Source organism: Danio rerio, chromosome 15 (assembly GCF_049306965.1).
Source record: "Danio rerio strain Tuebingen ecotype United States chromosome 15, GRCz12tu, whole genome shotgun sequence".
NCBI classification, from domain to species: Eukaryota; Metazoa; Chordata; class Actinopteri; order Cypriniformes; family Danionidae; genus Danio; species Danio rerio.
The window spans coordinates 7,144,728-7,172,306 of NC_133190.1; the positions used below are offsets into that span (position 1 = coordinate 7,144,728).

At 36.8% G+C, this 27,579-nt stretch overlaps 1 protein-coding gene across 2 annotated transcripts; it reads right to left on the reverse strand.

The window, feature by feature from the left end:
• Positions 1 to 1,789: 1,789 nt before the first annotated feature.
• meis3 (myeloid ecotropic viral integration site 3) lies at positions 1,790 to 27,579 on the reverse strand. Of its 2 annotated transcripts, NM_131778.2 has the most exons (13): positions 27,299 to 27,579; positions 26,884 to 26,970; positions 24,921 to 25,060; positions 23,520 to 23,694; positions 20,994 to 21,044; positions 20,853 to 20,903; positions 19,136 to 19,285; positions 18,940 to 19,048; positions 9,804 to 9,949; positions 6,123 to 6,199; positions 5,857 to 5,915; positions 5,685 to 5,771; positions 2,327 to 3,254 (listed from the first exon to the last, which is right to left on the reverse strand). In NM_131778.2, exons 2-13 carry the CDS (start codon positions 26,893 to 26,895, stop codon positions 3,064 to 3,066), a joined length of 1,248 nt encoding a protein of 415 aa, NP_571853.1. In that variant the 5' UTR covers positions 26,896 to 26,970; positions 27,299 to 27,579; the 3' UTR covers positions 2,327 to 3,063. The 2 variants fall into 2 exon arrangements, 1 of the variants encoding a protein (NP_571853.1); XR_012390601.1 differs by lacking the exon at positions 9,804 to 9,949 and having other exon boundaries at positions 1,790 to 3,254; positions 27,299 to 27,426.

The window sequence follows — 27,579 nt, forward strand, 5'->3', positions numbered from 1 at the left end:
CTATTTGAGTATTAAATCTGCTTAATATCTGCTCCTTCAACAGACGTTTACTGATTATAAGAATCTACATATCAACACTAACCCTAACAGTCTACTTATAATCTAATTATAATTCACCTAAATTCAACAAACGGACCATCAAATTAAAGTGTGACCCCAAAAACCAAGCTGTCACTTAATATTGTTTAATAAAGTTTTGTGTTTATAAAAGGTTTCATTCTACCACCTGATTTTAGGCTAAAAATGTGTACATTACATCATATTTCAGTATACGAAAGTATGCTATAGAAAAGTTTGTGTTAATATAACTAAATTATTCTTTAATACAATAGCTCAAATGCTTATTTTATTAGTTAATTTGATTGTTTTAGTGTATTAATGATAACCCTGGTTTAACTAGTGTCGTTTATTAGTCTTAAATGTTAGATCTAGATGGAGATAAACATTGTTAAAGTTGACTAAACTGAGCAAAATCTTTAACATAAATTGAATGGATGGCCAAATCAGGAAAAGAAATTAAAGTGGAGGGACTTGGGTGACCTTAGGGGGTCAGAGAGACAGGCCTCTTCCTGCTAACCCTTAAGTGAACTCTGACCTCTGCTGCAGGCTGAATCTATCACACAAGCCTCGTTGGCATGTTTGGGGGTCGACATGGAGCCAGAAAAGCAGTGATGCATGTAAAACCCTTTGGCAGAGATTCGTAACAAGGAAAGTAAAAGCTAACCCAAATGGTGTTTTTTTTTATACATATATATAAATTCGCCATTTGGGTTAGCTTTATATATATATATATATATATATATATATATATATATATATATATATATATATATATATATACAGCTGAAGTCAGAATTATTAAACCCCCTGTTTATTTATTTTCCCCCAATTTACTCATTTCTAATAATTTATTTATTTTATCTTTGCCATGATGACAGTAAATAATATTTGACTGGATATTTTTCAAGACACTCCAATGCAGCTTAAAGTGACATTTAAAGGCTTAGCTAGGTTAATTAGGTTAACTAGGCAGGTTAGGGCAAGTTATTGTATAACGATGGTCTGTTTTGTAGACAATCGAAAAATATATAGCTTATATAAATATTTATAAAGAGGTTAATAATTTTGTCCTTAAAATGGTTTATAAAAAATTTAAAACTGTTTTTATTTTAGCCGAAATAAAACAAATAAGACTTTCTCCTGAAGAAAAAATATTATCAGATATACTGTGTACATTTCCTTGCTCTGTTAAACATCATTTGGGAAATATTTAAAAAAGAAAAAAAAAAAATCAAAGAGGGGGCTAATAATTCTGACTTTAACTGTATGAATATATATATATATATATATATATATATATATATATATATATATATATATATATATATATATATATATATATATATATATTCATACAAAAAAATGTGTAGTTTAAAATATGAAACAAGGGTAATTTTGAACAATTCTACATAAAATCTAAATTTTAAAGTAATTAAATGTTTTTGTTTAAATCAAATGACTGATATATATATATATCAGTCATTTGATTTAAACAAAAACATTTAATTACTTTAAAATTTAGATTTTATGTAGAATTGTTCAAAATTACCCTTGTTTCATATTTTAAACTACACATTTTTTTGTATTTTATAGATTTTATTTTCACTTCTGTGTGTGCTTTAGACATATTTCTGGTTTCAGAAAAGTATCTAAATAAATTTGTAAACATTCAAAAAAAGTCAAGCTTGAACTAAGTTGATAACATAATAGAAACTGCCATATTATCATAAACAGTCGTGTAGTGTGTTTTAATGCAGACAGAATAAATGACAGAAAACGTTTCTGAAACTGAAGTTCATTGCTTTCCAACAAAATCTCCAAAAAATGTAATCAGAGATTATTTGTATTCATTAAAGCATCAGTATAGTGGGCTGAAATGGCATGACGTGTTGACGCACCAGTCAGGTCCTTTAAAGCAAACCAAAAACGTGCTTTTGAGGACCATAGCAGGTAAACATTCACATAAACTTCAAATAACTGAAGAAAATATTACCTTTTTCATATCGAGATATTAAAAAAAAACGTGGCACTCGGATTATTGTCACTCTATCGTTTTAGTAGCCATATTTCTAAAACAGATAAATACAAAAAAATAAAGAATAATTATATTAAATAATCACTTTTAACAGAACTGAAAGAAATGCATATGTCCCTAAGCTAGGAAGACAAAGACTCTTAGCTGACTTTAATGGATGAATCTCACAAAACTTAACCAGAACACCTCGATCCGTTTCCCTCCAAACTCAAAAGAATCTTTTTCTTTTTACTTCAATAAACTCATTTACTGAGGAAAAAAAAGGAATAATAATCAAATAAAATGCGAGAGGGAATAACATCATTGGAAATGTTTCTTAATTATCTGAAGAAAAGAAAAAAAAACTGTATCAATTTTCTCACAATAGCTTTCCAGTGCAAAACCTTTAAATTTGGGGATGGAAAGTGACCTGGTCATGTTTCATGAGCTCCACCCTTTACACTTTATTAACCATGTTCAGCAGGATTTGGTGCAGTTGTTTATCTCAGAAGACAATTTCAGGACTTTCTGATATATTTGAGTCCTGAATGAGGAGGTATATGCTGTTTTCCGTTTGTGCTCCTCAAAAAGGGTTTTCGGAGGCAAGGCAAGAAAGGCAATGAAGGCCTTAATGTTAGATTAAGGGAGATTTCATATCGCCCTTAAGGCCATAGGAAGACATGGGTGTATCCAATCAAATGCAGCAATGTGCATTACAACTAGTAAATACTGAATTGAGTACAGTGCATCAAGAGCAATGAGATGATAGTAATAAATGTTGATAAGGAATGTAACAAGTCTGTCAGGCATTTGGAATGGGCATCGCGTGGGAGCTGAGTGCATAAAATGAACATTTCGATACATTTATGATGCCAGGTCAGTGCATTTAAGACATTCTCATAGTCATTTTGTGGTGATGCCCTGAAGGTTTGCTGAGGGTAGTGGGCTGTGGTACTGCAAAGTCCGATTACAATGTACCCTTCCATCCCTCAGTGGGCATGTATGTCAAGCCCTTGTCCTATGAGGGTTTCGCTGGGGTGGCTATGAGGGGGTGGATGAAGCAGCATGGCAGTGTGTGGGCCGGGGTAGGGGTGCAAAGACGGGCCTGCGTGAGAGTATCCAGGTTGGGGCAGAAGTGCCCCGGGGTAATCTGTGGGCAGGGATGGCAGTCCCTGAAGTCCTTGAAATGAAGAAAAAGAGACTTAATTAATATGGTGTTTTTAAAAATCACGAGAAAAAGCAAACAGATGAAATCTGAAGCGACTAAAAAAGTTTATAAAAACACAGTAATTCTTAAAAAAATGTGGCATGTTTGCAAAAGATTTTACAATATGTCATAAGACGCATGACGTGAGACACATTTGTAATGGAATTTCCAAGAATAGAGCCATCTCATGGAAACACAGCCTGTTTACCACAGAAAACAAAAACAAACAAGAAAACTAGTTGTCTTGGTGTTATTGTATAACATTATGGAGCTGCCAGAAGTCTAGTTTATCATCTAAGGCAGGGGTCACCAATCCTGGTCCTGGAGGGCCGGTGTCCCTGCAGGGTTTAGTTCCAACTTGCCTCAACACACCTGCCTGGATGTTTTAAGTATACCAAGTAAGAGCTTGATTAGCTTGTTCAGGTGTGTTTGATTAGGGTTGGAGGTAAAATCTGCAGGACACCGGCCTTCCAGGAACAAGTCTGGTGACCACTGATCTAAGGTTTTGACATATTTTTGTTACAAAAACACATTCATCCCCTTCATTAGAGACGCGTAAACCCCTTGGTGGCATATAGGTTAGCTTTACACTGGATGTATACCTCTTTGTAAGATTTTGTATGAAACGGCCACTCCCCAAATCATTACACATCATGGAAGAGCCAGATTACAGTTTTATACTACTCCAACCATGTTCGTCTGAAAGACAAATGTCATATACATTGAATACATTGTGGAGTAATTTACATTTTTGGGTAAACTGTTACTTTAAAGTATTTCCAAAGTAGTCCTTACTTATCTCAAGCAAATATTCAGGGGCGGACTTAACCAATAAGCGAGATAAGCAGCCGCTTAGGGCCCTGAGGAATTAGGGGCCCCCGACCAATGCCAAGAAGTCATTTTCATATAGCTCTTTTACACATTTTCTATCGTATGTTGAAAAATCTGTCTATAACTGTTAGGATTTTAACGTTATTACTTCTTTTCTAAATCGGGGGCCCCCATTAATAATGGAACATTCCTTCCGTACTGCACATGCGCGAGGTGTGAGCGCAGCACATCAATCAAATACACTGCCAGCTAGTGTTGCAAACCTAGTGACTTTTCAGACTCCCTGTCACCATCTAAAAAAATACACGTCAAAGTAAATTAAGAAATCCCATATTCTTGTTTATTTACATTTTCCATACTGTCCCAGGATGTCACGGTGGCGCAGTGGGTAGCATGATTGCCTCACAGCTATAAGGTTGTTGGTTTGCTAAATTGGCCGTAGTGTATGTGTGTGAAGAGCGTAAGGGCGTTTCCCAGTGTTGGGTTGTGGCTGGAAGGGCAATTGCTGCTTAAAACCTGTGCTGGATAAGTTGGCGGTTCATTCCGCTGTGGCGTACACTGATTAATAAAGGCACTGAGCTGAAAAGAAAATGAATTAATACTGTCCCAACTTTTTCTGATTTGGGGTTGTATAAAATTATCATATTACTATAATATTATTATATACTGTGCTCACATTTTAGCTAGTTTAGCGTTTTAGTTTTTATTATAGCAAAAGTAAAGTGTAATAAGTGATAAAAATAAACATAATTTAAAATATACATGAATTGACCTGGGCGACACAGTAGCCCAGTAGGTAGTGCTGTCGCCTCACAGCAAGAAGGTCGCCGAGTCGCTGGTTTAAACCTCGGCTCGGCTCAGTTAGCGCTTCTGTGTGGAGTTTGCATGTTCTCCCTGCATTCGTGTGGGTTTCCTTTGGGTGCTCCGGTTTCCCCCACAGTCCAAAGACATGCGGTACAGGTCAATTGGGTAGGCTAAATTGTCTGTTGTGTATGAGTGTGTGTATGAATGAGTGTGTGGATGTTTCCCAGATAAGTTGCGGCTGGAAGGGCATCCGCTGTATAAAAACATGTTGGAAAAGTTGGCGGTTCATTCCTCTGTGGCAACCCCGGATTAATAAAGGGACTAAGCCGACAAGAAAATGAATGAATGAATGTATTGACCTACATTAAGTTTGTTCTTGCTGTGTGCCTAAGAAATTCAATTAGGTATGGCATTTCTTATTCCCAGAGTTGGATTGCGGCTGGAAGGGCATCCGCTGGGTACAAACATGCTGGATAAGTTGGCGGTTCATTCCACTGTGGTGACCCCAGGTTAATAAAGGGACTAAGCTGACAAGAAAATGAATGAATGGCATTTCTTAATAATCTTAATAATAAGTGATTTTTTTTGCTTAGTATAAATGTTTTAATGTTAAAGTTTGACCAAACATAATTTCATAATATATAGTTTGAGAAAAATGTATGAGTTTGGTTGTAATAAATCAACACATGGCTATTTTAATTTTCTTTTTTCAAGAGCAATGTATTGGCAGTGTAGTTATGTATTCATCGATGCACACAAAAATCTCACCTGCAGTCCTTAAACCTAAATGGGACTGAGCATCTAAACCATATCCTCCTAGTGCTGCCCCTTCTGGACTGTACGGAGCACTCTGGCCTGAGGAAATGCACACAAATACTCCTTATTCAGTATATTATAACAAAGTCATAAACAAAGAAATATACAAAATACTTTATTTTACCTGAGCGATTTGTTTGGTCAATCATTGGCTGGACTATTCTGCGTCTGGCATTTATAAACCTGAATGGATGCAGCAAATGAAGGCACACATTAACAGAACATCCACATTTTTGACTCTAACATTTAATCTTATACATCAATACAACTACAATATTTCAAATTCCCTCACCCATTTTACAGTAGTTCAAAATCCCACATTTGTTCATGATTGTGAACAGATCCGCATGATGGGAGATGCTTATTATTGGTTGAAACTTCATTACCTACCAGTTATTGACCTGCAGTATGGTGAGACCTGTGTCCTGCGAGAGCTGTTTTTTCTGTTCCTCAGATGGGTACGGATGCTGAGAGAGAACAAAATGCTATTAATATAACAATCAAGAATGTTTAGGTGACCGGTGTGACCTCTGTGAGAATATGGCAAGCTGTTTTGACATTTAATATATAGCCCATACTAGTATCTGATAGGGCTGTGCAATTAATTGAAAATCCGATTTCGATTTTGGCTTTTAACGATTATGAAAAACCATTAATCGAGATAAACGATTATTCCATTATTTACCGCCCCCTTTCCAGTTGTCCTCACTTGTTGCTCTTAAAAGGGCGAACGACCGCATGCTTTTGTGTGTGTGCGGCGCGCAGACACAGTCAGAAGCATGTGGTCAGCATTTGTTCTCATTCGTACACTGTGACGAGTAGAGCGCAGACATCTAAAGTCATCTTAACGTGAGCGCTTAAAGGTCAAATAGGTGTCAAAACGCCGTGTTTGGGGATTTTTCATATTTAACTCTCATTTTATAATAAACAAACGAGTTGAGGATCAAAAGACACGTGAAAGCAAAACCATTAAAGTAACAGCGCGCAATTCCTACTGCCGCCTGTTTTTATCATTATTAATAAAACAAGGAGAAAACCCCTCACTGCTCTTGACTGAAGACTTTTGTAGCTAAAGTGTTTTTTCTTACAGTGAAGATGCTTAAAGCACAGTTTGTTTTATATATTTTTTTAATTGTATTTATTTCTCTTTCCTTTGCAGGGAGAAAAATAACTGTATATATACATATATATAAGTCAGAATGATTAGCCCTCCTGAATATTAGCAACCCTTGTTCCTCCCCAATATCTGTTTAATGGAAAGATTTTTTTCAGCACATTTCTAAACATAATAGTTTTAATCACTCATTTCTAGTAACTGATTTATTTTATCTTTGCTATGATGACAGCACATAATATTACACTAGATTTTTTTTTTAAATACAAGCATTCAAATTCAAAGTGTGATTCAAAGGCTTAATTAGGGTAATTAGGCAGTTGATTATATAACAGTCGTTTCTTCTGCAGACAATCAAAATATATATTGCCTAAAGGGGCTAATAATATTGACCTTAAAATGGGTTTCAAAATATTTACACCTGCTTTTATTCTAGCCGAAACAAAACAAATAAGCCTTTCTTCAGAAGAAACAATATGAGAGGAAATACTGTTAAAATTCCGTGCTCGGTTAAACGTCATTTGGGAAATATTTATTTTTTAAAAATTCTCAGAAGTGCTAATAATTTTGACTTCAACTAATAATCGTTTGGAATAATCGTGATTACAATTCTAACTAAAATAATCGTGATTATGATTTTTCCCAAAATCGAGCAGCCCTTTTCATGCTACTAGTACTTATTCATTAGATACTAGTGCTTTATAAAAATATACTAGTGCTTACTCATTAGACACTGGTTCTTTTTATTAGTTACTAGTACTCATTCTTTAGACACTAGTACCTATTAAATAGATACTAGTACGTATTCATTAGATACTAGTAGGTATTCATTAGATACTAGTAGGTATTCATTAGATACCAGTATCTATTTAATTGGTACTATACTTATTCATTAGATACTAGTACTTATTAAATAGATATTTTTTTAGATACTAGTACTTATTTTACAGTTTTTTACAATCGTTTTGCCAGAAATTTCAGAAGTCTGGTGTCAGTTTTCAAAAACTCTAGACACAAAATTCCCAACCATTGCCAAAATTGTACGTTTTTGCAAAACTTGCTTTTTTAATATAACACAAACATCAAATTGATCCCATTTCAAAATGCAACTCAAACATTACATTTGAAATAAATGCGTATTCATTTACTTAACATGATGTTATTATCAACTGATACAAGCACTCAAAATGACAAATTACTGTTGCATTACTCTTGATGCGTAGAAGCTGATGTACAATATTACATGTTTAGAGGATGAAAGTTTCAGGATAGATCAAATGACATCAATTACCACAGAAGATGACCCAACTGGACTACATTATCAATAGATTTCATCTTTATTCAACCTTATTCCATATTCATGGTTTCTTTGTTCCGTGTACACCTTTTCCAGATAATGTTTTTATATCTGACATTGCTGTACTGTATGTAAGTAAGCCCAATCATAGCAGACCAATGTCTAGCCTGGATTCACATTGACTAAAGGTTCTTTCCAAGATTTCTGAGTAATGAAAACACCACTGTGATGTAGAGACCAAATCCACAAGATCAGACTGATGGTAACACAGATCCCAAAATAGAAATCTGATATATTGAAATATATGCAAATTACATATATGAGATAATAGTTCATATACATTTTACTTATATAAAATGTCACTGTACATATCAAAATATTGCCATTTTTCTATGTAATAGAATTACAAATGTAATATATATATATATATATATATATATATATATATATATATATATATATATATATATATATATATATATATATATATATATATATATATATAAATATTTCCCAAATTATGTTTAACAGAGCAAGGAATTTTTTCACAGTATGTCTGATATAATTTTTTCTTCCTGAGAAATATATATATATATTTTTTTGTCTAGAATAAAAGCAGTTTTAAAATTTTTAAAACTCATTTTAAGTTCAAAATAATTAGCACCTTTAAGCCAATTTATTTTTCTGATAGTTTACATAACAAACCATTGATATACAATAACTTGCCTAATTACCCTTACCTGCCTAGTTAACCTAATTAACCTAGTTAAGCCTTTAAATGTCAATTTAAGCTGTACAGAAGTTTCTTGAAAAACATTTAGTAAAATATTATTTACTGTCATCATGACAAAGATAAATCAGTTATTAGAAATGAGTTACTACAACTATTATGTTTAGAAATGTGTTTAAAAAATCTTCTCTTCATTAAACAGAAATTGGGAAAAAAAATAAACAGGAGGGTGAATAATACACGGGGGCTAATAATTCTGACTTCAACTGTATATCGTCCGATTTTTACCACGATTAGCCGGTCGCCCTGTCAATCATTTAGCCAGTCGGACGGACGATCGTTCGACAGCGGCCTCTTGTGGGTTTACGCGAGAATGGCGCTCGCGAGAGAGACACACAACAGCCTCTCGTGGATTCAGGAAAACAAAAACTGCACAAATACACACCTCCTGGGACGTATTTCGCGGTCTCCAGAAACGTCCACAGGACTACGTTTTCAGAATGAGCCTGGGTTGTACATATACTATGCTGTTGAGTGTGTAAATGCATAAGTACATAGTGCATGAGTGCATAGTGTGCCATTTAAGATGCAGCTACTGTGATGAAGCCAATTATGATGTGGGGATGGTTAGAAGGTCATTATGGACAGAGGCCAGTGGGCAAATTTGGCCAGGATGCTGGGGTTAAACCACTACTTTTTTTGAAAGACATCCTGGGATTTTTGACGACCACAGAGAGTCCGGACCTCGGTTTAACATCCCATTCAAAAGACGGCGCTCGCTGAGCAGTATAGAGTCCCCTTCACTATAGTGGGGCGTTAGGACACATACAGACCGCAAGATGGGCGACCCTTGCTGGCTATTTTTTTCCATGGAACACATTTCTGTAGTTTTCAAGTGTTTTTTTTAACTGAATTGGTTGGCTTTCTTACCGACAGGTGCTGAAAGAGCCAAGCTCTCATAATGTTAGTTGCAACTTTGGGAAAGATTCCTCTTTTCTTGTTGTTTCGCCTGTCTCTGTCTGATTCATCTTCTTCTCCTGTACTGGGAGAAGCCACACTTCCATCCAACCCATCACCTGATAAAACACAACACACATGTGCATCGAAATATAGGATAGGATTAAAATTGGCAATCACTGAATCGCAACATTAATATCATTTAAAACATTTACCACTGCGCTATGCAGGCTAGCTTTACAAAACAAGACAAATTAGAAAGAAACTGCCATCCCATAAAAATGCTTATGGAAGTGGAAACTTCTGCGGATAATTGTGATAACTTCATTCAAATTGAAGAACACAGATGTGTCAGCCTGTCTGACCGATGTGATAATGTGGCTTGGTAATCAATATGTTTATATTAAAGGGCCATGAAACCCCCTCATTTCAGCAGGGTGTTTTCACACCTCTACTTTGGAATAAGTCAGAAAAGTGGGCGTGTCCAGCTCTGTTTAGGGGGGAATGTCGGAGGAAGAAAAGAGGCTTGGTGTGGGAGTGTCTATTTGGGCGCGCTGAATTTCAGAGTCAAAACACACACACACAGCGGACAATGTGACTGTGTTTACATGGGCATCTGTTGTCGAATTATTTGCCAAATTATTAAATGGTGGACTTTAACTGCAGTTTGGCTCTTTCATTCAGGGAATTCATTCATGTCCCTCCCGACAAACGAAATATTTGATTCGAGGAACTGCTCTAAGCGTGTATTTTCATGCAATGTTTGATACCGCACGGCAAATGAGAGAAAAAAAAACTCAGCGTTTCCCGGAAACTTAGATGCACACGGCAGGTAGCGTCAGAAAGCCGCGTGTGTTATTCCCGTCACTAAATCCAACACGAGGTTATAGTTTGGTTGTAACTGTTAGTGCTAACTTGTTTACATTGGTGCAATAGTTTGTTTGATACGAATAAAATACGAACTGAATAAACAAAGAGCACTGATCACTCACTTACCAAATCTGTAGAGACAGGACAATCACCAGCAACTAGAGCCACGTCTTTATTAAGAGGAGACTACAAGCGAATCTGGGATCTCAGCGTTTGCAGATGAGAACAGCTCTCAGGTAAACAATGTTCCTCCTTAGACACATAAGTTATTGTTGTCGCGAAAAAATGAGAGAAAATGAAAACGAAACTTAACTGCAGCAAACAATAACAGCAACACTTCACGCTTGTTTTGCCAATACAACGTGGCGTCTCTGCCGTCTACACTCTGACAGCAATGAATATTAATGAAGTTGCACAATAGAGCGCGCTGATTGGTTTGAACCAAGCCTTACTCATGCATTAATGCATCACACTGTAAGACGTAATAAGACTCACTCTGGCACAGACGCCCAGTCTGCACGCTGGAATACATGCTATTATGTCATAGCCGTGACGCAGCTTCAAAAAATCGTTTCAAACCGGAAGTACGAATTTGCTTAAAATAACGCAAAAACAACCAATTTACACTTTTTAGTGAAATATAGGTGTCCTAATAGTGTTTTTAGCAGTGTGGGACACATATACGACTGTCAACAGCTCAAAAAATGTGTTTTGGTGTTTCGTGACCCTTTAATTTGTCTTGAGCCAAGTCACATTAAAAGCTTACAACTAACCTTTTAAGCATCTAATGAGTTACACATTTTGGATTTTTAATAACAGTGAAAATTGCACTGTGTGTTTCAATTTAATACTCTCCAATCATGACTTTTAAATCTAAATAGGAACTCCAACAAATGCATATATCATATATCATTCACACTATTTAATTAGACAAAAGGTGCGTTCGGCATGAAGCACGGCTGCAGCTGGTGATTAACGAGATTAGCCGAGCGGGGACGGAGTTGAAAACGGAGCTGTCAAGCCGGACAGCTGGACACTTCAGGGTTCAAAATTGCGGCAGTCATGATTGATGACCGATCACATCATTTTTATTTATTTATAACCACAAATGATTTACAGTACAGATGAAACAGAATACAAACAACAGTTCATTTTTAAACAATACGGGATTTGTGAATTAACTATATAACAAACGCATGAGAGAAATAAGGGGAAACAAGAGGGTAAACATTTAAACGAATAAGACTATTAAATACAAAGTAATAAGCACAAATTGTAGGAGTTTAACATCAGTCTTTAGGCTAATACTTCTTGTTTGATTATGCTAAAAAGGGGTTTACATTTGTTTACATTTATAGATATAAAACATGCCAATATATATTCATGTAAAACCCAAAACAAGGAGTTTTGACTGAGTCTTAAACAATGATTAAGATTATTTTGGATAATGAAAACATTTTCAATAAAGCACTTTAATCCAAAAAGATTGTACAAAAGGACATTCCTAAAACAAGTGAGCAACACTTTAGGCAGACGTTTTCCAGAAAGAGCAGGTACATCAATGTCATTTAAAATTTGTGCATAAACGGCTTGACAGGAAATTATATGTATATATATATATATATATATATATATATATATATATATATATATATATATATATATATATATATATATATATATTTATATTTATATATTATAATTATTTAAATAATTTAATCTTCTTTTTCTTCTTTGGCCTTAGTCCCGTATGGTTGCGGGGTCGGCTCTTTGGAACAAGTCCTTTATTTAGACTTGTCCATATGATAACGACTTTTTTACACCTTCCGGCAGGCCTGTCGTCTGGGCCTGTCACCCTCATACACATACACACTCATACACTATGGACAATTTAGCCTACCCAATTAACCTGCAGTATGTCTTTGGACTGTCGGGGAAACCGGAGCACCCGAAGAACGCAGGGAGAACATGCAAACTCCTCACAGAAATGCCAACTGAGCCGAGGTTCAGACAGATATCGATCTATCTGCACAGCGCTGCATGAAGTCGAACACACCTAAAAACTTAAACAGCTGTTCTTGTGCATGTAAAGATACTAATAAATACCTTGGAGTATGGCTTGATTCTGATCTTTCCTTTAAATTGCGTATTAATCATACTATACTCGCTATACTATATACTATACTATACTACTCGCATACTATACTCATACTATAACTATGTTTTATTTTTCCCTTAAAGGGCACCTATGATGAAAATCATCTTGTGGAAGCTGTTTGGACAGAGCTGTGTGTTACACTGGTGTGATAGAAACACAATAAGTCTTTTTTTTTAATTTCCTGACATTAAAATAGGATCCAAATCCTAAATTGTGAGGTCCATCGCAATGTGACATAAGAGTGCGGTTTTCCCCGCCCACTGAATTGATTGACAGCCGCGCATTAACATGTCGCCATAATAACGCGTATAATTATATCCACAAGACAGGACGTGCGCAAAGCAGCCGGGATCTGTTCAGCGCTCTGTGATCATCAATAATTATTAAATATGGTCAAGAGTTAAGCAGGTCGCACACCAGAAGCGCCGCTCGGCGCCGTGACACGGCGCGTACATGACAGTTTAAAGTATCGCACACCAGACGCGCACATTCGAATGATATTTAACATGAAACTAATCAGATGGCGCTCTGTGGCGCGGCTGAAAAATGAACTGCGTCCTGAGCCGTCGCCGGGCGCCGCCGACAGCCGCCGACTTGCGGCGCCGGTGTGTGTATCCTGATAGAAACCTATGATTAGAATTCTAAAATACGTGGTGTGCGACCTGCTTTAGTTTTATAACTTTAAAACGTTTTTAAAACATGTTTGTAATAAAGTAAGTTAAAGATGGTAAAATCGCTATGTAATTCATCAACATGTCAGGATTGCCGCATGTCAGGACAATTATAGAAGAAAATGCTTTAATCCTGGTTTGTGGACGTTAAATCAGGTTTATTTTGTACATTAACATAACGGCTATCCATAGAGCAGTGGATATTAATGTGTATCCTGTCACATTTGCCGTGCAAAAACAGTGCAAAGTTAAACACAAGCACGCCGTGTGTGTGTGTCCACTGTATGCGTGTGTGTGTGTGCATGAACTTTGTAATGACATTGTGTGTGACTCATCGTTGCAGAAAGGCTTTAATAAACTCCACAACAAATACATCAAATAATCATTGGGAAAGTTCTTACTGTAGTAATTCTCACAAACTTTATGTGAGATCTGCTTCCTTCATCTAAGGCCCCGTTTACACTGCCAGTCAAATGTTACCCAATTCCGGCTCTGTTCTATGACCGTGTAAACACGAAAAAAACAGATGCATTCGGGGATTTAGAGATCAGTTTCAGGCCTCCTTCATATGTGGAAATAAGTGAAGTTTAATTTTAAACAAATTTTGTGAGGAGCACGTGCTCATGATTGACCCAGCTGGCCCACATTAGCTAATCATGATCCTCCAATCAAAGGATCCCAAGTCCCTTTATATATATATATATATATATATATATATATATATATATATATATATATATATATATATATATATATATATCCTCATTTCCTTTCTACAACTATCTACGTCTAAAAGAACCCCCCCCCCCCCCTCCCATTCTTCCACCTTTATCCAGAATGGGCCCGGTGACTAGCAATGTTGCCTCACAGGAAGAATACCAATGGCATCGGGTCCTCGTTGGGCTATCTAATATTTCTGTGCGGAGTTTGCATGTTCTCTCCATGTCCAAGTGGGTTTCCCCCAGGCTCGCCCGTTTCCTCCCAACCGTCCAAATATGCTCTATATTATAGATAAAATAAGCCTAGATCTTTTTTCTAGTGTCTACTTTCAGGAAGTTCACCTTGGCATCAGAGGCAGGGGAGTTTGAGATCGACCACAGCTCAATTTCCCCTCGCCCTGTGAAAGGGGTGAGCCCTGGGCCCGAGGATTGCTTGAGCTCAGGGCTCTCTTCCAGGACAGCATGCCGAACAAGCTATGTATAAATCAAGAGCTAAGTGTGCACTCTTGAAATCAGATATAAATCAGATATGTGACAATCTGACAATCATGTAAACATGCAGATTTATTTGATTCTTGAGGCATTGTGGTACCTCTCTGTGGTTTAATGACGTAGAAGGAAGAGCATATGTGGAGATGCTGACGTGGTAAACAACAACAACAGAGGAAACATGGAGGACGAAAGTGGTCAGTCGCCAAAATTTGCTTCCACCAGACCTGAAATCTCTCGTACCCACAAATTCCTTTAAATGGTGGAGGACACCATGTATCAACCATAGGCGCAAGCTGCGATGACGGCCCTTTACCTCCTCCTCCGCCTCAAAATCATTTTAGAGTTGGGTGAACTTTGCTTATTTTGCAGAGCTAAAAGCAAGACAGTTTCTTCCATCGTGGCTAGTGTCGCGCAGATGCTAGAACCCACCTTTGGCATGCGCAGCGTCATAAATTGTATGGCAAGTATAAACATATGAATCGGATATGAGTCACAATTAAAAGAACGTGTAAACAGACAGACAAAAAACTGATATAGGCAACGAATCGGAATTGGGCATCAAGACCTGACAGTGTAAACAGGGCCTATGTCACTGTGCTGTTCATCTGACGCTGCAGGAGACGGGGGCCCACTCTGACCAGCACATGGGAACGGTGGGCAGGGAGAACTAGCTCATTTGCGTTAAAGGCACAGGCAGCAAAAACAGCTACAAAGAGCTAAAAATTACACTGTTGCCTCACAGCAAGAAGGTCGATTATTCGAGGCATCGTAAAACATAGTTGGCAGTTGGCAACCTCTGATAAATCAGAGACTAAGGCCCAATCCCAATACTATTTTTCCCCTCTACCCCTTTCCATTGGCCCTTGAAACAGAGTGTGAAGGGGAAGGGCTTCAAAATTTAGCGCTAAAGCCGCCTTTCCACTGCACACGACATTCGGACATGACTGTTGGAATACGACCCCTTGTGGCAGCCGCACAGTATTTTCAGTGTTGTCGTGCACCACGGGGGAGAAGCTGGTGTCCGAAATAAAGGAGGGCAAAAGCAAGAGCCTTTATTCTCTGTGCGTTTACATAGTTTAATGGATGAATGAATACTAGAAACTCATAGACCGCTAAAATATCGGAGGGAATGTGGAGACAACATTAAAAATATATTTTTAATTACTTTCTTACCAACATTTATAAACAGAAAAGTTTATTTTTTAATATAGACTTTTTACAATTTAAGAAATAACCAAATAAACTCCTATTTTTCATCTCGCGCGCACGGATCTGCTTGGACAAAACTGGAATACATCATATCCGGTCGGCAGGTCGCATACGGTCTAGTCGCAGGAGTTAAAATATTTCAACGGAACTGCAGCTCAATTCGGATCCGAATTTTCCGCATACGGAGATGATTGGAACTCCACGCAGCTCCCGGACTGCTCTCCATTGGAAATGAATGACTTCTGGTCTGTCGCTTGTCGTTTGTCGTGTGCAGTGGAAAGGAGGCTTAAGAAATGGGACAGGACTACAAAAACTGCACACGTCATTATATGTCATCGCAATCTCTTGCTTTATATGAGATCAACAATTACGACTGCTGTAGTTATTTCAGTTGTGTTATTTTTTAGTATTTATCTTGAGGAAATCACTGAAGGCATATATCATGTTATCATAACAATATAATGTGGTAATAAAATTGTAACTGTACTGTGCATTTACACCATAGCCATATTCATCTATGTAAACACAAAAACAGCATTAACGTCATACCAGACACTGTAAAAAGCGCATTCCCATCCACTAGACTTTTTTGACAGAGTATTTGAGTGTCATCGAGTGACAGAATGTTGTGGGTTTTAATTTTAGCATTTTAAACCATGACAGAAACACACGAACGCAGTCATGAATGTATTAAAACTATAGGTGGGCATAGATTAATTTATTTATCTACATTAATCTTACTGTTATCTTGGAATAAACCTAGATTAATCAAGATTAAAATGGCTAATTTGCATTCTGACGAAGGCATTCAGAATATGTGTGCTACCCTAATAATAAGTCTTTGAGAAAGGGTTTCTCAGGCCAGGTGGCGCATTAGACCAGGGGCTCATCTCCTGTTTCCAAAATGCATCACAGACTGCTTAAGAAACTGGTCTACTATGAAAATTGGTGATGAAAATTAATGATGTTCAATAAGATGTACTTGTGTTTACTAACTGTTTACTCAGTTAAACATAAATTTTGAACTTTCGGCCTACATAAGTCAAAAACTCAGCCATATGTCATAACTGAACTAAACAGAAATGGAATTAAGACGTGGAGTATGCATATATTAGTGGCATTATTGAAGTAAACACCGCAATCAAACTATTACCGTCATATAGGACTTTTTGCCCTATTTTCCGACAAGATCCACACACGCGGCTGTCAGTAAAGGACTCCACACACACACACACACACACACATATCACGAAATGCAGAAGTTTTTTTTTTCTTTCCATTTAGTGTGCGTTATTGAATTCCATAACCGTATGTTCACACCGAAAGCGGCGTATGTTCAAAGAGAGCCGGCGGCGTGAGCATCGAGGAGAGTTGAAATCAAGCCAACTTTATGGTAATGAGCTATAACGCGGTTTGGCGGAAAGTAATCAGAATGAAGACGTCCACCGCTTGATAGGAGTTCAGAGAACACAGACCTGTGAACTTTGGTTCCGGCCACAGTTGTTCCCAAGGGTTTGATGATTGCGGTCGCCGGATTTTCAATTATTTACAATGTTTTCTTACAGGAACATGGATTAAATAAGTTACTGGCGAGTTACTGATGTGCATTAATGTTCTATATTTTTATCTCAAAAAAGCGGGAATCTCACGTGATGTGACAGTACAAAACAGTATAGCTGCTTCAGGATATTTCAGACATGTGGACACATATTGGATAAATAGAGCAAAGCCACACCACACGCAACTTGACCTTCCATTGTTATATGAATTTAATAAGAATTGCGCAACATTTTCACGCTAGAAACATGCTTTATGCAGGAATGTAACTGATATGCTGCAACGGCTCCTTTAAATACGAGATCAACGTGGCGAGTTTTGACGCTCTCGCCGCCGGAGCTGAAGGCAGACAGCGTTGTCTCCAGGGCGGCCAGAGCCAATTCTGTTAACAGACCATACGGTATCACTCCTACCAGTCCCACTCCTACCCAAGTTTGCTTAAGGGGGCATGAATGAAATGATCATGAGTGAAAGTGAAACTGCTGAACTGAAGAAAGGCATTCTGCAGATTTGATTCAGAGGGGCACTTTTTTGTCATACATCCGCACTAAAATATCAAGGTAAAAAGTCGCCATAGCTTGCGTAGAATAGACCCAGCTCCCAACCCAACTTTGAGAATAGATTAACGGTGATATTTTTATGCCGCGATAAGAGTCTCGTGTTAATGCAGCATGTTAACGCCTATAACAGCCCACCACTAATTAAAACATGCTTGTCGTGGTAAAAGTTCATAATAATGACAAAAAATACAAATTTGTGCATCTCCTTACTTCAGTCAGCAGCCATGCTGCCGTTGTAAGTGGTGTATTCTGGGAAATTTTCTTAGCCCTTGGTTTCGAGTGTGGTCCAGAGAAATTTCTGTTTCAATGGGTATCTAGTCCTTCCCTTTAGCCCTACACCTTGAAGCTAAAAAAAATTGGGACACCCCTACCCCTTCATGTGAATGTGGTAAGGTAAGGGGAAGGCGTAGACTTGGGATCGGGCCTAAGCCAAAGTAAAATGAATGAATGAATGAATGAATGAATGAATGATCTGTATATTTCGAAGTATATTTTATATGATGTTTTTCCCCTCTGATAATCTTGTGATGCTTTTCTCTCCTACTGTTAATGTTTGTTTTGTTGTTGTTGATTCGTTGGTCTTGTGTAATTTGTAGTTCTTGCGTTTTTATTATTTTGACTGCAATATACTATGGGTTAGGGTTAGAAAATGGGATGGTACATTTCAAGAGGTTAATCTTAATAAAATAAGTTCAAATAAACTCAATATGCAGATTTTTCACTGCCTATCTTTAGTAAACCTTGACAGTAGCTTTCAAACACCAAATAAAGGTTTGCCCTGTGCAAGTTTTTAGCAAATTTGGCTCCCTACACAACAAAATTCACATAGGATTTTGTTTAGAACATAGTAGAACATAGTAAAACAAAACATACCAGCATCACTGCAGTTCTCCACACTGTGTGAGTTGAGCCCACAGGAGGCACTGGGGGTCCCTGAGGGGGTTGACACACAGTCATCTGGGTCTCGCAACCAAGACTGATTCTAGATCAGAGAAAACAGACGCATTCAGACACATAACACGAGAAAACAACTACCTTGTTGATAGGTATTAGCTGCCTGATGACCCACTTGTTCTGACAGACTTGTACAAGAACCAGTGAAGTCTTCCATGTCAGATTTAGATCCACCCTCTCGGTCTTCCAGCACCAAATCAGTGGGCATCTTACCCTTTAGACAGGTGATGTAGCGATGGCAGAAATTATCACAGAGGTCATGAACCTTCGAGAGACAAGTATAGATATCAGGATCAATGATTCTGACAGGATGTTCGTGTTTTATTTTCACATACAATTAAAGCTAAGAATATTGCAAGAAGAAATATCCATGTCTAAAACAAGTTTGATACACCTTTTCTCTCTACGGCAGTGGGAAGGGGGGGGTGCTTTGGAGGCTTAAGCCCCTGATGTATTATCTAAAGGAATCTTTTGGAATATGTTGCACTTAGGTTGTATAACATTTATTTAGTTATCTAATTACTTGAAATTACCACATCACGTGCATTCCACCAAACGCAGCTTTTGTGTCATGTGTCATCTCATGTTATTTTTAACTATATTCTGTAACATGCTATGTCAGTTAGCATCGGATTATAAATCAACTTTATTCTTATGAAAATACGTAAGATGGCTGGAAGAACACATAAAGACCATTTATTGTCGCAGTCATGTAAATGGTCAGTTAAAGCTTTTTCATTTTCATTCAGATCTTATTTTCATTCATTCACCAACAGCAATAGCTGTATGCCTTTATCCATATTAGGGATTTCCTGGAATGGAAATCTACTACCTTTGTGAAGCATATATGGAATTTCTGCTCAAGAGCGCCCAGTATGAATGAAACAAGGATTGAAAGTGCCACAATGGCCTCATCAGCCTATCTTGGCAAAAACTGGGAAAAAAAACTCCCTCTAAAGAAATTTTAAGTGAACATATTTCTAGCAATTTTTATTTTATTAAAAATATTAGCCTACTGAATATCAATATATCAATATCCGCAAAGTATTGAATTTACAAATGCCAGTATGTTGACAACACTAAACTTATAAACATATACAGTTGAAGTCAGCATTATTAGCCCCCCTGAATTATTAGCGCCCCTGTTTATTTTTTTCCCCAATTTCTGTTTAATGGAGGGAAGATTGTTTGAGCACATTTCTGAGCATAATAGTTTTAAAAACCTATTTCTAATAACTGATTTATTTTATCTTTGCTATGATGACAGTAAATAATATTTGACTTGATATTTTTCAAGACACTTCTATACAGCTTAAAGTGACATTTAAAGGCTTAACTAGGTTAATGAGATAAACTAGGCAGGTTAGGGTAATTAGGCAAGTTATTCTATAACGATGGTTTGTTCTGTAGACTATCGGAAAAAAAAAAATTAGCTTAAAGGGGCTAATAATTTTGTCCCAAAAATAGTTTTTAAAAAATTCAAAGCTGCTTTTATTCAAGCCAAAATAAAACAAATAAGACTTTTTCTAGAAAAAAAATATTATCAGACATACTGTGAACATTTCCATGCTCTGTCAAACATTGTTCATACAGTTTGTTTAATAATCAATAAATGCATTGTTATCCGTTACTCATTTATAAAATAATGTAACTGCCTTGCAAATAATCCATGAAGGGGGGTTGTTCAGGGTGGGCTTCTTTGGGGCTAAGCTAATAGCATACCTATCATGTCACATTTAAAATTAAACAAGCGTGAACGAGATCCGATGAACAATTGCAGTAAATAATGAAATACAGTAATAAAAATGGTTCACAGTCTAGGATAAAAATACCTTTTCTAGTTCTAATAGATGAAACCGTAAAACTTGAATGGCCTGGATCATCTGTTAAAAGAGACAATTTGTTGATAAATGCTTCAAAATGACATGAAAACATTTTTTTATTATTTTAATCACATGTGCTGTATGTCTTACCAGATTATCCAGTTCTGGATTTGATGAAAATATGGGTTTCTCTGATCGAATCTAACAGAATTGCAGAAAGAAAGAAAAAAACATTAGAGTCTGGCTTTGATGCTTAATATCTATGCAGTTCTGCAGGTATTTTACTACTATAGCATATGGTTCGTTTTCACTGAGTGGTATGGTACAGTACGGTTTAGTTCAGTTCGGAAGGCTTTTATGTCCGTTTCCACTGTCAAAAGGTACCTAAAAGCGAACCGTACCTTACTACTTTTTAGGTATACTTTGCAAAGAGTACCAAAATGCGGAGCTAGACGCCCAACTGGACGCTATTGGTTAACAGAGATACATCACTCGCTCCTGCAACAAGCCAGGAGAATTAAAACAAAGAAACCACCATTTTCTCAAACTAACCTTGTCGTCGTCTTGATGAACAGCCACAAAGTCAAGAAAAACCAAATCTGCCTTGTCCTGTTTTTGTTTTATGAGGACATCTAAAAGTGCGAAAGAGGTTGCTCTTTCTCCATAGTGCTCGCCACGCGCCTATATTTGAAATAACGAATTTCTTGAGCTGATAATAATAACGTGTGTTTGATTTGAAGTACTTCTGACATCCGATCCTTTCAGAAACAGACAAACGCGTAAAGGAAGTGCGAATAAACAAAGAAAAAACAAAGGAGAGGCCGGAAAAACAAAGGAGCAAATGATTGTTTCAGCAACCTAAAAGATGAAATAACTGCCATGTTAAACTGTTATCATCACCTTCTGGACTATTATGAACTCGGAATGACAGAATTACTTTCTAACAGAGGTTAAGATTAAAGATACCGATTAGAGGTTTGCACTGACTGTGAGCTATATGTTGTGTGTTTTAAAGCCAAATAAGGACTAAATGTTAGCTGTGTGTAGTTTTTCTGTAATTAGTAACATATTGGATATATGTTGCATTTATAATGTTAATTGTAATTTATAATTGCAGACGTTACAGTAGACTATTTTTATCATTGATAATTGATTTATCAGTTATAATCAAGTTATGTTCATAGAAAGGTTAGTCATGAACATTTATACACAGTATAAACAAGTATTTATGTGTATAAAGCATTTGTTTAGTGAGAAGTGCTTCTCATATGATATGTAAACGACCCATACAGATTTACTTTGACATTTCCTCGAGCGAGAATGAAGTCGACTGAAGCTTTCTGTCGTACACTACTCCCACCATTGGTACCATTTTGGCAATGGAAATGCAAGCCTCATAAAGGTGACCGAACCGACCCATACCCTACTGTACCACTCAGTGGAAACAGGCCATAAATGAACCAATAGTATCTGGATGATGCAAGCTGAGACTGCAAATTTCAGTGATATTTCAAAGAAGCTACTGACGTCACTGTGAGGGCTAGGGTTTTTGGGTGGGGTTAGGTGTGCGCATTAAAAAGCATTGGATGCAGCATTGCGTCAGGTCTGCATCCAGACCCCTCTCAAAGGAACACTACTAGACTGCTGCCTTAAATATTTAAACTAGTCTAAGATGATGAGTTGTAGATCCCAGATTCATGTGCGTGTTTACAAACTGTATATGTCTTAAAATTCAGAAAAGGCTACCTTTTGATTTTGAATTGTGAGTTGAATTGAGTCATGAGTCTGATGTTTTGTTCAACCAGAGTTTTGTCTTGTAAAAATTGTCCAGAAAAAAAACATTACATGTAAATGGATTACTCAATTATACTGAGTTTATTATAACTTATTATTATATTTTATTATTATACTTCTATTTCCCAGTTTTGGGTTGCGGCTGGAAGGGCATCCGCTGCGTAAAAACGTGCTGGATGAGTTGGTGGTTCATTCCGCTGTGGCGACCCCGTATTAAGAAAGGGACAAATCAACAAGAAAATGAATGAATGAATTATACTTCTATTATCGGGGGCATCACGGTGGCGCAGTGGGTAGCACGATCGCCTCACAGCAAGCAGGTTGCTGGTTCGAGTCCAGCTGGGTCTGTTGGCATTTGTTTGCATGTTCTGCTCATGTTCGCAAGGGTTTCCTCTGCACGCTCCGGTTTTCCCCACAAGTCCAAAGACATGTGCTATAGGTGAATTGGGTAAGCTAAATTGTCCATAGTGTATGTGAGTGAATGGGTGTTTCTCAGTGATGGGTTGCAGCTGGAAGGGCTTCCACTGTGTAAAACAGGGGTCACCAATCCTGGTCTTGGAGGGCCGGTGTCCCTGCAGGGTTTAGCTCCAACTTGCCTTAACACACCAGCCTTTATGTTTCAAGTACACCAAGTAAGACATTGATTAGCTTGTTCAGGTGTGTTTAATTAAAGTTGGAGCTAAAATCTGCAGGACACCGGCCCTCCAGGAACAAGTTTGGTGACCAGTGGTGTAAAACATATGCTGGATAAATTGGCGGTTCATTCCGCTGTGGCAACCCTGGATTAATAAAGGGACTAAACCGAAAAGAACATGAATGAATGACTTCTATTATCCTTCTAGTTTACGATTGGCCTTGATGTGCTGTGCTTGAGTGACTCACTTGTTTGGCAAAGGCTGCAATATCATCGTTGAACGAGTCAGAGGAGCAGACATCACTGTGATTGGTCATCCCAGGGAGGTGGGCGGGGTTTGACATGGAGGTGGAGTCTCGTGGTGAGCAAGTGGCAAGTTCACACTTTTCAAATACGAGAGCCAGGAGAGGAAACAGAGGATGACTGCAAATCAACACACATATGTTCACAGTAAGACAACACTGCAGGGTAAGAAACTGCAACACTGCTAATAATAGTTATTGTTTCTGTGCAACTTAAATCCCACTTTGAATTTTTTTTTTCTTTTTTAAATATTTCCCGAATGATTTTTAACAGAGAAAGGAAACTTTCACAGTATGTCTGATAATATTTTTTTTCTTCTGGAGAAAGTCTTATTTGTTTTATTTCAGCTAGAATAAAAGCAGTTATTAATTTTTTTTAAACCATTTTTGGGACAAAATTATTAGCCCCTTTAAGCTTTTTTTTTTTTCGATAATCTACAGAACAAACCTTTGTTATACAATAACTTGCCTAATTACCCTAAACTGCCTAGTTCAGCTTATTAACCTAGTTAAGCCTTTAAATGTCACTTTAAGCTGTATAGAAGTGTCTTGAAAAATATCTAGTCAAATATTATTTACTGTCATCATGGCAAAGATAAAATAAATCAGTTATTATAAATACGTTTTTAAAACTATTATGCTTAGAAATGTGCTGAAACAATCTTTCCACAACAGAACAGAAATTGGGGAAAAAAATAAACAGGGGCACTAATAATTCAGGGGGGCTAATAATTCTGACTTTAACTGTATGTATCTATATATATATATATATATATATATATATATATATATATATATATATATATATATATATATATATATATATATATATATATATATTTATAATATGAAAGACTTGCTTTGTTTATCAAATAAGATCTAATTGGAATTACATTGTAAACATTAAATAAGCTAAAAAGGTATTATTCTTTGTTTCATATATTCAGTTTTTTGTTATGATACTCCCAAAATCATTCCGCATAATCCACAGAAGTTTGACGAAATTCTGCGAAGAAATAGCAAAAAATGTCTGCAGATTCAGTCTAGCCCAGACAATTAGTTTGTAAACACTGTATACAAATAACTAGCCAGAAAATACTACAATATGTCAGTTTGTGCGGTGACAATTTTTAACATCTAGTAAAGTGTAATTTTAATACACAAAAATGTGTGTGAAAAAAATAATTATAAATAGTATTTGTTTAAAATGCTTTTGCATCTTATTCTGACACAAATCACTTGAACTCACATGATGCCAAAACGACAAGTTCTGACACATAAATGAAAATAACGCAGCATTCTCATCCATCTTACTGTAACAGATGGTTAAAGTAACCTGACTCTCACCCATAGATCTGGTCCCGGTGGTGTTTCAGAGAGTCAGGCACAGTGTGGCCATAGTGAGGTGGAGGAAGTGACCTCATGGTGTCCCTGTAGCCTCCCACAGGCATGGCGTCAGAGCCTGGGTACTGCACCAACTCCTCATACTAGATACGCATAGATAGCATAAGACCAAATGAAAAAGATGAAACACAGCCTTATGTTAGTGTGAGATGCACCATGTGTGGGAAATTCGTTTTCACTTTTAGGTTTATGTAGGATTGACAGTACATTTGACTGAGTGAACTAGCGAGAGGCTGTTTGAAGTCACTGCTAATTGTTTCTCCTCCTTAATAAACACTGGTTGCGGGGAGGCTTTGATGTGCGATTTTTCAGAATGCCAAGCAACTCACCCGAGAAAAAAAAACCTTCCAACTGATTTATAATTAACAGCGTTACATACGAATACATAAAGTTATCCAGCCTTCACTTTTGCACAAATTAGCTGGTTATACAGTAAGCCTTCTGATTAATAACATATTCAGATATGATCATAAAAGGCAAGGCAAAGCAATGAAAATTTAAATAAATTTAAATTTTAAAAACAACATAAAAGAAGAAGAACTGCGAGCCAGATTGTGACATAATCAATAATCAGAAAGGAAATCTGACTGCACAGCTATAAATTTCATCGAAGCCATTTCCAATGACCGCTCATCTATTACTGAGGTGGATGCTGCAATCATTACTAATAACATTACTTAATATAAGCCTCTGAAAAGTACGGTTTTAGCTGAAAACATTCCAGACATCTACAAATAATCAGCCTTTTCTGTAGTATTTAAGTTCCCCGTTGACTTCTTACTTCTTTTTAGCGCACTAGATGACACCATTTTAATTTTAATTTGGCTTCAATTTTTTAAGCTGGGTTTCTGTGATATTCATGGCAGCATTTTCAACAGTAAATAATATTTATTGTAAAACTATTTCAAATAACTATAACTTAAAAGAATTACCCATGTTTTAGCATAAAGAAGCGGTCACATACATAGCATAGCATTAGTAATAAGACCTGTTTTATAGATTTTTAAAAATTAAGTACCATTTATTATTACAAATGTATTATTTTAAGCAAACTAAACATATTTGAATATGACCAAAATATAAGCAGAATTTTTCTCTGTATGCTTCAGCTTTGCTTTTTCTAAAATAAATGAAAAAATGAATGTGCACTGCACTAAAACGTAAAGCCTCAAACAATAATACACAAATTAATCTATGTTGGATTTAAATTATCCAAATCTATACTATAATTTTAGCAGGTTTTTATTGACAATAAACACACCATTAAGTCACATTGAATTTTTAAGAAATATTTTACTCATAATGAGAGTTATTGCCGGCCCAAATACAAGATCTTAGTCCGAGGCTGAATAGACTGTTGTTAAATTAACAGGATCATAACTATCATTTCTAAGAAGGCACAGAACGCAACAAGAATTTCCATTTGGCCGCTCACTGTAGCACAAAAGTTGACCTACTTACCGACTTCATCTGCCTTTCTAAGGGCCTGAATGTGATTTTTCTACACCACTCCATCTGACATTTGCCTTTTATTCTTTTTTTAATACATAATTGATTTTAATATGGATTTAAACGGTGCAGCTGAGTTTATAAAAGCACCTTTATGCACACAATATCTTCCAAATAAAATATAGGCCAGCACAAAAACATATTAATCAAAGGTAAATAATAGCATTTTTTTTTTCTTATTTGGTACTAATGAATTATAAGGTATTACAAAACTGTGCAGTGCTTGTTAGTGTAAGACACTGTCAGCTAAAATTCTAACAATTGCTAAATGTACTTTTTGTTTGTACTTTCACCTGCTGTTTATAGCCCATGTGTTGTTTTCTAGATTATTTAATCATCATCACTGCATCAAACTAACAAGAAAAAAGACCAGGAAAAGGGAATAAACAGCACCTACCCTCTTATCCATGCGATACGGAAGCCGAGCTCACACACTCACTGACGGAGGACAACACACGTCAGACCGGGAGATACTCTACAATAACTAAAGCATAAACACATTTTACAACCAGAGCATGCACTGGAACAAACATGTAGCGACCCATATTCATATTCAGGTCCAAAAGCATCTCCATTTTGGAGCATCTTAGTATGCAAGCAAACATAAGACTAGTGGACAAGATTGCTTTTCACTTTAAAAGTATCCACCTAAATAACAGCGTAAGTGTTACTCTAGATTGAATGCGAAATGACTGTTATTGTGTTTATCCATAACAATTTGATAATTTTACCCACGGACATGGTATGCATATAGTATTACGTTAAAGATATAGTGGAATATGATGAGAAGACGAGCAGTAAATATACCCCACCTTAATAAGAACGTAGCAGCAGAAGCGTGAACCGGGCCGAGTATCCAGCATTAGCGGCGCGTTTGGGATGATGTCGGGTCCTTTTCGCGCTACTGATGTCTATGAAGCGACGCGTTGGGCTCGAATGCGTCTCCCCACGATGAGCGATGGAGCTTTAAACCAGAGAGAGAGTGAGAGATGGAGAATGGGAGTTGTTTAGGGGGTCAAAACACAACGGGGTCTCTCACCCCCACCTCCTTATCACATACACACACACACACACGCTCGAGCATTACAAACGC

Coding starts and splice junctions, on each gene's coding strand:
- meis3 (NM_131778.2), bottom strand. Junction 23,695..24,920: donor CACCGGGACCAGATCTATGG/GTGAGAGTCAGG, acceptor GTTGATTTGCAG/TCATCCTCTGTTTCCTCTCC. Junction 9,950..18,939: donor GGAGAACTGCAGTGATGCTG/GTATGTTTTGTT, acceptor GTGTTTTATCAG/GTGATGGGTTGGATGGAAGT.